At 34.1% G+C, this 12,325-nt stretch overlaps 1 protein-coding gene across 2 annotated transcripts in view; it reads left to right on the forward strand.

Annotated features, from left to right (window-relative positions):
• Positions 1-9,217, forward strand: part of LRRIQ3 (leucine rich repeats and IQ motif containing 3) — a 217,090-nt gene extending 207,873 nt beyond the window's left edge. The window contains exon 7 of one of the 2 annotated variants that reach the window (XM_060623110.3): positions 8,652-9,217. In XM_060623110.3, coding sequence (XP_060479093.3) covers positions 8,652-8,808 — 157 coding nt within the window. In that variant the 3' untranslated portion in view covers positions 8,809-9,217. The remainder of the gene's footprint in view (positions 1-8,651) is intronic. The other variant, XM_060623108.3, reaches the window with a different exon arrangement.
• Positions 9,218-12,325: the final 3,108 nt, after the last annotated feature.

Genomic DNA, 12,325 nt, shown 5'->3' on the forward strand with positions numbered 1-12,325 from the left:
AAACTGAGAGTTGATGGGGGGTGGGAGGGAGGGGAGGGCAGGTGATGGGTATTGAGGAGGGCATCTGTTGGGATGAGCACTGGGTGTTGTATGGAAACCAATTTGACAATACATTTCATATTTAAAAAAAATTAGTTCTGATCATGTTACTTCCTACTTGTGTATATTGACACCTTGCAATTGTCCACAGTATAAAATCTAATCTAAGTGGCATTTCAGACATCATGCTTTGTTCCAGTTTATCCAGACTCATCTCACTAAATTTTCTGCCATAGCTTCCTCTCTCTTCCCCTAAAAGCACTCTGGATTTGCTCCTGATAGATTAAATTATTCTCTACTCCCTACTCAGATTTGGAGTTTCTTATTCCAGTGACCTTACTAATACTATCCCCTTTTTCTTCAAATATGCACTCTGAAAGGGTACTACCAGCCCGCAATGTTAGTGCTATCTACATATCATTATGCAACACAAGCCTCTATGTTATTATGCAAATTAGAATGCTTTGGAGTGCTCAGATTGGTGAGGATAAGATACTTGTTATTGTTTCTCCAGGGAGACAACATCACTAGTGGCTGATTCTTGCTGAGTGTGGCTGTGTTTCGCCCCTATTTGTTCCCATCATGCAGTGTATGAACTGTACAACCACTGACAAAATTCATCCTTTTATTATTCATCCTTTAGTAACCAACTGAAATAGTATCTTCACTTTTAACCCTTCCCCAACTGCTCTTACAGTCTGAATTAATCCTTTTCATTTGGCAGTTCTTTCATAACACTTTATTTAAATCTCAGTTATAGCAGTTATCCCAAGACAGCCTATATCAGGTTAGCTTGTAAAGTCCTTTATAAGATAATTTGGTCTATCTTTCCATTTCAGTATCTAGTACAATGCTTAGCTTCCAAATTATTGCATAATTATTTATTGAAGAAAATAGGTAAAAAAAATTTTGAAACCCAGTTTTTAAATTAGTAATGGTTGTATGTAAGTCCATTTAAGTCATATACTAGAGCCTGTGGGGCATGGCAAATTTTACCATACTTACACCAATAGCTTAAGTATTAAGTACACTTATTAATACTTAAGCCATTGCAATGAGAAATAATGCATATTTTTTCAAAATGCTTGTATAGTGAAGATATGTAGCCAGAATTATTAAATATATACGAAAAATATAATTGACCAAGTTTTGAGAATAGCTTCACTAGCTATTAAAATACATATCTAAGAACAAGTTCTTATTTCATGATAATAAATTTTTCGTACACATTTTTTTCTTTCTCTCTGTGATCATTGGCATTTCTACTGAGGAATACTTACCTTCAGTTAGAATTATTCACATGGTAATTCACTTTCAGCTGTTGAAGATGTCAGGTGATGTGGGGACATAAAGATTATTTGGCCCCAAGAAACTGAAAATCTAGGTGGGAGATAAGTCATCAGGCAATAAGACTGCCAGAGTTAAATAGTAATACAAACAATAATATAAAAACTATCAAAGGACAAAATTAAAATTTCCAGTTAAATGGTAGGTAATAAATAGATGAGAGTAATCTAAGATACCTTCAAAGAGAGGGCATAACTAAACATCAAAGTGTTAATTCATTTCAGTTCTTCCCTACACTCATACAAAAATTAATAACATATTCTTGATCCTCTAAGAACCCACAGTTCAATGGCAAATATAAGCGTATATTTGAATCATTACAAAACATAGAAGTAGGAAAATTACAACTGTGAATTTGAATTTGGAAAAGAAGAAAGCTGAGAGGAAATTATTATTGGCAGAATGGATGAGCAAAATTGGAGAGCTCAGAATAGGAAATGTGGGGGGAGAGGAAGGATGTTGTGAATACTGTTCTACTTACAGCAGAGTTTATGAAGGAGAGTAGTTGAAAGTACAGTTGCTTAAGAAACATTAAATTGGATTAGAAATGGCCTGTAAAGCTCAGTGGATAGTCACATGTCAAAGACCATTAGGAATACTACCAGGAAAAAAAAAATTGCATTTTAAACATGCGTTTTACCACAGACCCTGCTTTTTAAGAAATGCCTTAGAACACTTATTCTCAGAATACATTTTGGACAAAGAAGTCTCAAACAAATGCAAAAATTTTTTAAAATTGTTTCATGATGATTTTGTGCAAAGGCTCTGAAAATTAGTATTGATTCAAAGTATATTAAGCTATATTTAGTAAATTTAAGCTTTATTAATTTTCAAAGGATCTTTTTGTTGAGGTATAATTAGCATATATCATTCTATTAGTTTCAGGTGTACACCATGTTTTAATAGTTGTATATATTGCAAAATAATCACACTAAATCTAGTTAACATCTGTCACCACACATAATTACAATTGTTTTTCTTGTGATGAGAACTTTTAAGATTAATTTTTCAGCAACTTTTAAATATGCAATACAAGTATTATTAACTATAGTCACCATGCTGTACATTACATAACATAACTTACTTATTTTATAGCTAGAAGTTTGTACCTTTTGACCCCCTTACATTTTACCCACTCCCCATCCCCTACCTCTGGCAAGCACCAATGTGTTCTCTACATCTGTGAGCTCTGTTTGTTTGCTTGTTTAGATTCCACATATAGGTGAGATCATGTAATATTTGTCTTTCTGACTTATTTTACTTAGTATAGTGTCCTCAAGTCCATCCATGTTGTTGCAAATAGCAAGATTTCCTTCTTTTTATGGATGAATAATATTCCATTGTATATATACCACATCTTCTTTACAAAGGATATTTTTTTAGAATGTAAAACTGTTACTCAAATATAAAATAAACACACCAAAGATTTTATTTAACTCATTAAAGAACCAGTAAGATGTTATAACCAGTTCAAATGACAGTTCTAAGAGCGTGTATATGTAAAGGCAATCAGGAATGCCAAAATAAATTTAGTCATTATCCACTGGCAATAATCAATTATAACTCCATTGGACAAAATTCACTTATACTTTATAGACAAGAATCATCTGTATTACTCATAGTTTTATTCAACTTATAAAGTTGTAAAATAGATCAAAGAGATTGAAAGGTACAGATAACTCTGAAGGGCGCACCAGACAGGATTCCCAGTAATTTTTGTTTTTTTACTCTTTCAAAGTCTTTCACACAATTTCATCTGATATTAGATTGAAGCTTATCAGTCACAGTTTTATCCTGGTGACATTTTAACTGTCCTAACAATGTAAATACATATGTTTAAGGCTTGTCTAGAAATACTTAGAGATCCATATAGCTGCTTATTTCATCTACATTTAAAAAAATACTATTGAAGTATAGTTTACATGCAAAGCCATATTAGTTTCAGGTATACAGCATAATGATTTGACAATTCTATAAATTACTCATTGCTCACCACCTTAAATGCAGTTACCTTCTGTCACCATATAAAATTATTGCAATAGTATTGACTGTATTCCTGATGCTGTATTTTTCATCTCTGTGTTGCCAGAGGGAAGTCGGTTGGGGGAGGGGTGAAATAGGTGAAAGGGATTGAAAGGTACAACTTCCAGTTATAGAATAAATAAATCATTTACGTTTTTAACTGCCATAATTAAAAACTATGGGGTGTCTGGGTGGCTTAGCAAGTTAAGCATCAGACTCTTGATTTCAGCTCAGGTCATGACCTCACAGTTCATGATTTGGAGCCCTGCTTTGAGCTCTGTGCTGGCAGACAGTCTGAGATTCTTTCCCTCTCCTTCTCTCTTTGACCCTCACCCGCTCGTGTTCTCTCTCTCTCTCTCTCCCCTCTCTTTTTCCCTCTCTCTAAATAAATAAATAAATAAAATTTAAAAATAGTTTGTACTAGATAGGAGCATAACTAGCCTTTTCCTAGTTATAAGCAATTTTTGAACTATTACTGAGGTTCTTTACATACCTTTTTAGGTATGAAAAATATTTCATATTTTTCTCTTCCAAAATTTAAAAACATTTTCCTTAATGTATACTCTGTGTGTGTGTGTGTGTGTGTGTGTATGATTTTTGGAAATTTTTATAATTTAATAAAAAATATATTTTGGAAAGAGAATGAAAACTAGTATGTCAAAATACAAACCTAGTACAAATCAATGTTAGAGAAATTCAATCAGCTTAGTTTTATCAGAGTAAATTGAATGTCTGGCCATCATTAATGTGTAGAGGATACAGAGTCAAATGAGCTTTCTAATGTATCTTAACTGAATTATCTTCTCTTGTAAGGTGCTGCAAAGATATTATCCTTATCCTTGAAAACATACAGGAATAAGGCAATGTTCTGGTTATGTAGGTAATATGTCCTAAAAGGCATTACTAAGTTTTATTATAAATGTTTCCAAGTGAAGATTTTGTATCAACATGCAGAAAAGAGCTGTGAGTCAAAAAAGTAAAATCTTTCTAGAGACTTAAGCGGTTTTTTGGCTCTTTTTCTCTTGGTTGATTCTTCACTAGTGTATCAAACCACTTGACCTAAAAGCATTTTGATGAATCTCAATAACTGGTGAAGTCATTACTGAGAATGCAGTTTCTGATCCTGCTGTGGAATGAGGATGAATGAAAAAAGAAAGCGAAACCATACAGCTCTAGTTTAGAAAGTTGATAAAATGCCCCCAAGGGTATTTAAGAGTGAATAAAAAAGAGACATTGAAATGAAAGAATTTATTATATATCAGGTAAAAGCTGGTCATGAGCTTTCTAAAATATTCTTGTTCACACTCTGAAAAAGTGACGATACTGTTCAGGACAGAACAACAGGGTCCAGTAGAGTATCAATTAGCATGGACGACCTGGCACATAAGGTACTATCTAATTGCATCATCTTCTCCTTGTCCTTCGTTTGGTCATCAGTTTACCTCCTAGACTACTCTCTTCATTCACTGTGTGTTTATATTCTGGTTTGTAAGGCTTTTCTCCATCCAACTTCAGCTATAATCACAGTGAACTTCCAGATTCATAAGAACAAACCTCCCAGTTGCCCAACAAACATTTTTGGATTTCAACAACCTGTAAACTCATTTCCATAGACATGTAAAAGCCTCCTTGTCACTTGGAACTGCCCGACCTCTTAAATTTTAAGTTCTTGTATACTTGTTTGTGGGTAATTCTGTCTTTTCAATTCTTTTCTTCTGTTACTTTCACTACACACTTATTCAAATATATTGTGACACTCAGCCCTCAAATAAACTTCCTTATAGACTTCTTTTCTTTTCATTTTTGGTGTACCATCCAGAGTTCATATCAGTTATTCTTTTCTCCATTTCATTCAGTTTCTCTGAAGTCCTTTCATTGCCTCCACATTGTTAACCACACCAACTGCCACCTTGGAATAATCCAACTATCTTTACTTCTTGCATTCCAGTTAAAATGGCTGAAAGAGATTACTAATTTGTAGATTTACACTAATATTAATTATATGGCCTCCAACTTGAGCTGCTCCTTCAGTTGCTTACTATTTTTCCTTTTACTCACAAAAGTACATACATGGCAACAAGAACTTTGCATATGTAATTAAGAGTACTAATTCATCAATCTTTAAATAGAGAAATTATCCTGTATTATGCAGGTGGGTCCAGTGCATCACATGAGACTTCACATGCAGGGACAGAAAAGAAAGAGAGATTCAGAGTAGAAGGATTTGATATGATATTGCTGACTTGAAGCTGGAGGGGGTTATGTCGAAAAGTGAGAAGGAAATGAATTCTGACAACAACCAACAATTTTGGAAAGAGGACCTCACAATCTGATCAGAACCACAGCCCTGGCTGACACCTTGATTTCAGCCTTGTGAGAACCGAAGCAGAAAACCCAGATGATGATCCATGCTGTGCCTGGACTTTTGATCCATGAAAACCATGAGATAATAAAATGGTGGTTGTTGTCAGCCAATACATTTATGGTAATATGTTATACAGCAGTAGAAAAATCCAAACTCTTTGTTGTTCCTTCCCCAAGTTTGCCTTGGTTAGTCTAGGACCTTTGCATTGCCATATAATTCAAATTTTAATAAATTCAAAATACCTAAATTTAATACATTTAAAATAAATTTTAATCTAAATTTAATCTTCTATATATTTAAGACAAATTTAAATGTTAATTTCTACGCAAAAGACTCTTGACATATTAATTGGGATTGCATTGAATCTATAGATAAATTTGGGGAGAATTGACATCATGATAATATTGTCTCCCAGTCCTTGAAATGGTAGAACTTAACATTAATTTAGATCATTTTTACTTTTTTCAGCAATATTTTATTATTTTCAGGCATAAGCCTTATATATCTTTTTAAAAAATCTTTTTAGGGTTATTTATTTTTGAGAGAGAGAGAGAGTGCGTGAGCAGGGGGAGGGGCAGAGAGAGAGGGAGACATAGAATCCGAAGCAGGCTCTGGGCTCTAAGCTGTCCTCTCAGAGCCAGAGGCGGGGCCCTGAACTCAGGAACCATTAGATCACGACCTGAGCCGAAGTCAGATGCTTAACCCACTGAGCCACCCAGGTGCCCCCCCATCTTGTATATCTTTTGTTAAACTTACATCTAAGTGTTTGTTTGTTTGTTTTTATTTTTTTGATGCTATTGTAAATAGAATTCTTTCTTAGTTTTGCTTTCCAATTGTTTGATCCTGGTATATATAAATATAATAGGTCATTATGTTTCTCTTACTCTTCAGTGCTTTTTAATAGTTTTTGTTTTGTTTTGTTTTGTTACATTTTGTCCATAGTTTATAATTGTTATCTATTTAATACATTTATTATACTTAACTACTACTATTAATTACATTTGCAAGGTCTCTTTTGCCATGACTTCTACTCTGCTACTTGTCCAGACATAGCTACTCTCCAGAGATCCAAACTCAAAATAGTTATAGCTATTTTCATGGAGTATTAAATGTTAGGCATTCCTCTAAGGATTTTAAATGTATTTGCTCATTTACTTCTTACTAAACCGTATGAGTTAGTCTGTCCCTTTTTAAAGATGAAGAAAATGATTCAGATAGAGTTAAAATAATTTGCCCCAAATCACACAATCAATAAGCTGCAGATCTGGATCCCAATCCCAAGCAGGATAGTTTTACTACCTTTCTCTTAAACCATAAGCCATTCCTTCTCGCTCTTGGTCATTACCACATCGATAGCCACGCTCCTTAAACATAACGTTACCAAAAGAGAATTCCAATCTTTCTCTTCATCTGGCTGTTCTTCCTGTGTTTCCTATGCTGACGAATACCACTAATATCCATCCAATAAAAAGAGTTATTAAGTATCAGTGCACCTGGGTGGCTCAGTCGGTTAAGAATCTGACTTTGGCAGGTCATGATCTCACAGTCTATGAGTTCTAGCCCCACATAGGGCCTTGTGCTGACAGCTCAGAGCCTGAATCTTGCTTCAGATTCTATGTCTCCCTATGTCTGCCCCTTCCCTGCTCGTGCTCTGTCTCTCTCCAAAAATAAATAAACATCGGGGTGCCTAGATGGCTCAGTCAGTTAAGCGTCCAACTTCAATTCAGCTCAGATCATGATCTTGCAGTTTGTGAGTTTGAGCCCCCGCGTTAGTCTCGTGCTGACAGCTCAGAGCCTGGAGCCTGCTTCAGATTCTGTGTCTTCCTTTCTATCTGCCCTTCCCCTGCTCACACTCTGTCTCTCTCTCTCAAAAATAAATAAACATTTTTAAAAATTAAAAATAAATAAATAAATAAACAAACATTAAAAATTTTTACAAAAAGGAATGCTTAAATGTCACACACTGTTCTAAGGATTTTATATGTATTAACTCATTTAGTCTTTTACTAACCCCCATGAATTGGATATCCCCTTTTTAAAAATGAAGAAATTGAGGCAAAGAGAACTTAAATAACTTGTGCAAAAATCACATAGTCAATAAGGCAGACTTTGTAGACTTTTGCCTTTCTTCTCCTCAAGTCCGGATTTCTGAGTATATCTGAATACAAATGAAGGGTTCCATGATATGCTTGCTCTAAGTCTGTTTCTCCAGGCTTATCTGTTCCACTGTTCTCTTTCCCAGAACTTCATGACCCAGAAATTAGAGTGTTGTCACTTCTCAGAGCATGCCAAGCTATGCTCTCATCTTTGCCTTTATTTTAGCTGTTCATGCTATCTAAACAAATATATGTGAACAAAATGTTCTTCCCTTTTACTTTCTGCCTGAAAAGTGGAATACCATCTGAATGATATCATTTAAACTGAATTACCTCTAAAGACCCTATCTCCAAATACAGAAACATTGTAAGGTACTAGAGTTTAGGACTTCAACATGAATTTGGGGGTTGGAAATGGGGACACAATTCAGTCCATAATGGAGTCCTAGAAGAAGCTTGGATTTAGTGAGCCTTCAGTAAAAGTTTTGCAAATCAGAGCATAGTCTGATTTCGATGCTTTTTTGGGAATCTGTATCAGGGCTTATGGGAATTATGTTACAGCCAAGAGAAATCTTAGAAATATTAGCCTGATATGCATATTATTGAATAAATTATGGATATTATTGATATAATAAAATTTTATGAAATAAGTGGAGTTCTAATTTTTTCCCATTTGTATATGTCTTTTTTAAAGGCATCTACTTTTATATTAACGCCTCGAATAAATGTTATACTTTTAGTCATTTAAAAATATCTCATTCTATTACTTTTTTTCCTCTTAGGGCTCAAGAAACATATAAAAAACACTGTGAAGAAAAATTTGTTATCGATATGATTATCTTTCAAAAAGCATGTGAAAGATTTCAAGATGCTAAAACAAAAGTTGCGCTTGTGAGAAAGAATTTAGTCTTTAAAGTTCCCAATGGAACAACAAAATGAACCAATGCCATGTCACATCTGTGGTCACTTTGAATTATGGCTATTATATTTAGTTAAAGGACTTTGAAATAATACTATTAAAGAAGAAATACTGTATGTAACAAGATGTATTTGTATATAAATGTTCTAAAAATATAAAGAATAAAGCATTTGTCTTCTTGATCATAATTTAATTTAAATCAAGTTAACTTGACACCCCCAAAGGTGCCTTATATATCCAGATGTCCAAGGAACAATTAAAACTTATTTCATTAATTGCAGGAAATAGTGCAAAGGCATTACTTATATTGTTTCATATCCCAAGGATAGAAATCCTAAAGCTATTTTCAGTTTCTCTGGCATAGTAATTTCTGCCCCAGCTGCTGACTTTTATTAAGACACTGTGTACTTTCATTAGTTTCATTACCTACTTTCACATATTTAATTATATCTTGTTTATTTCGTTAAAACAGTATCTGAATTTTTTACTTCAAAATAAAAGTTTCACCATTATATCAGTGATTCGCATTCTTATAAGAATTAAAAAAATATAAAATATAAAAGGGAAATTAAACATTCTTTTTGGTTTTCTTAGAGATTGTAAGATTTTTGTACATTTACTTTTTTTTTTTAATTTTTTTTTAACGTTTATTTATTTTTGAGACAGAGAGAGACAGAGCATGAACGGGGGAGGGTCAGAGAGAGAGGGAGACACAGAATCTGAAGCAGGCTCCAGGCTCTGAGCTGGCAGCACAGAGCCCAACGCGGGGCTTGAACTCACGGACCGCGAGATCATGACCTGAGCTGAAGTCGGCCGCTTAACCGACTGAGCCACCCAGGAGCCCCATGTACATTTACTTTTGATGTATTTGCCTTTTGCATATATTTGAGAGAAGAAAGGAGAGACAGAGACAAAAGACACATAGTTATATAATTGTGTTTATAAAGTATACAGAACTAGTATATATATATTAATTTTAAGCCTAATGTATATTCATGGTATAAAATTAGAAAAAATAGAGATATAAGAAGATATAAAATCTTTTGTAAAATTTAAGTTAATTTTCAATAGTTTTTCATTTTCCTACAAAAATAAATGCCTCAGATTTATTTTGACATTCTCACTTAATACAATGTAGCTAATGCCATTTAAATATCTCTAAAACTCGGGGCGCCTGGGTAGCTCAGTCAGTTGGGCGTCCGACTTCGGCTCAGGTCATGATCTCGTGGTCTGTGAGTTCGAGAGACCCGCGTCGGGCTCTGTGCTGACAGCTCAGAGCCTACAGCCTGTTTCAGATTCTGTGTCTCCCTCTCTCTCTGACCTTCCCCCATTCATGCTCTGTCTCTCTCTGTCTCAAAAATGAATAAACGTTTAAAAAAATTTAAATATCTCTTTAATACTCATCAGTTATATATGCAAATTTTTAAGTGTTTATTTTTAAAATTCTCTTATTTTATTAGTCTATGGTAAATTTGCAAATATTAAGTATTTTACAGCAGCAGTTATTCACTTGTGCTATGCTGGACTGCCAAAAAATGCTTATACTATTTTCCTAATTTTGGTAAAATAATACCTGTCTATTTAATTCCATGGCACCAGCTCTCACTTTTCCTGTTAATTTGCAGGTAACTAATGAGTAAGTCATATTGATATTTCTAATTATTCTTCAAAAAGAACAAAGGTAGATACTGTGAGGTGGCAAAAAGCATGACAGATATAGGTTCCCATGACAAGTTAGATAATCTCTCTGCTACCCCAGTTTTCCATTCTGTATTTGGAAACAATACATATCTTTGGGGGATTTAATGAAAAGAACAATCCATGTCATATAGTATTATTATGAGACTTAAATGAGAAGAAAACACATAACGCAACACGATGCCTTACACATAGTATGCACTCAATAAAGGTAAATGTGTAGTAATGGAGACAGAAGTCTTTTCTGTGTAATTACAGGAGGATTTGTCACCTTTTTATGTAAGAGTTGAGGAGAGACAAATGCCATTAAGAAATAGTAGAATTTTTTTGCATGATATATTTGAATATAATTTATACATTCAATCAGTAAAATTTGTTGAATGTCGACCTTCCTTTATTTTCCCATTTCATATTTATATTTTATAACCTTTATCACTCAATAATATCCTTGATCATTTCTATCTATCCATCTGTGAACTTCTTGAAGAAAAAACTTTTTATACTCATCTCTGTGTTTCTATTACTTTGTACTAAGGCAGATATTATATTACACACAATGTTTTGTTTTGTTTTGTTTTTTTATCTCTTTTTCTATTTAAGCTCTGTCCCAGGTCAATCTAATGACCTTTATTGCCACTAACTGTTTTGAAGAATAAAAAATCTGTATCTCTAAGTTATATCTTTAAGTATACAGTATGCCTCCTATATTTCCAAAAGCATGCTAGGCTTGGAAGACCTAAAATATTTTTTTAAATCATACACTAAAGTGGAATTCACTGTGTTTTTATTTACTATTTCCTCCCTCCTCAATCTTGTTTCTTTTTCTATATTCCCAAACGTCTATAGATTCATTACCATCTAAATGGTTTTCCATATTAAAAGTTTAGAAGATATTTTTTATTGCTTTCTCTTACCCCAGTACATCTTATGAAATATGAAACCCTATAAATTCTATTTGCAGAAGGTCTCTGTGTCAGAGACTGTCTGGCTTTTCACCAAACCTATTTCCTGTTTCTCTAGGACACAGTCTATATTTCCCAGCCTCCCTTGCACAGTTAATTGGAGCACAGGACTGAATTTTGACCAATGAAATCTGAGTAAAAGTGATTGCCAACTCTTCAGGTGTGTACCATGCACTGTCCTATGATCTTTCTCTTCTTTGGCCACCTTGGAAAACATATGCTAAAAATGGCTGAGCCACAAGATGAAAAGAGCATCATGGGTTCCTGAATCACTGCTTGTACTGTGATCAAAAACACCTGTTTTGGAAAAAAAAAAAAAAAGACCTGTTTTGTTCCTTGTATTATCCAAAGGAAAATTCAATGATGTTAAAATAAAGGCTTTGTAACCCAACCAATTATGCCAGGCTATCAGTTAATAGTGATTTAGTCAATAAAAAGCTTGCTACCCAAAGTAAGAGTACTGTCATCACAAAATACCAGCATATGTGTTGTTGGCTTTCCTGGATAGTGAGGAAACGAACATTGAGAATGAAAATATGGACATTTCACCTGGTAGGTTTACCCAAACATTCATTCCTAAGAAACACAACTTCCTGCTTGTAAAGTGTTGCAGTAGTCTTTCATTAACTTTAGCTCTACACATAGAAGTATATGGAGATGTTCCAGAGATGACTGGAACTCTATTCATATTCTCCGATGCTCTGTTTCCTCTTGATGGAGACTTATTAACCAAAGGAAGTTTGGAGATTCCCAGCTTAACGCATGGGAGAAATCTCGGCAGCATGAAACAAAAAGGGGGCACACAGAGGAAAAATTCAGTAAAAACTTCTGGTACTGTTGCCGTAAGAAACTAATAGCTTCTTCTGAAATGTTGATG

Source organism: Panthera onca, chromosome C1 (genome assembly GCF_046562875.1).
Source record: "Panthera onca isolate mPanOnc1 chromosome C1, mPanOnc1 haplotype 2, whole genome shotgun sequence".
Taxonomy (NCBI): Eukaryota; Metazoa; Chordata; class Mammalia; order Carnivora; family Felidae; genus Panthera; species Panthera onca.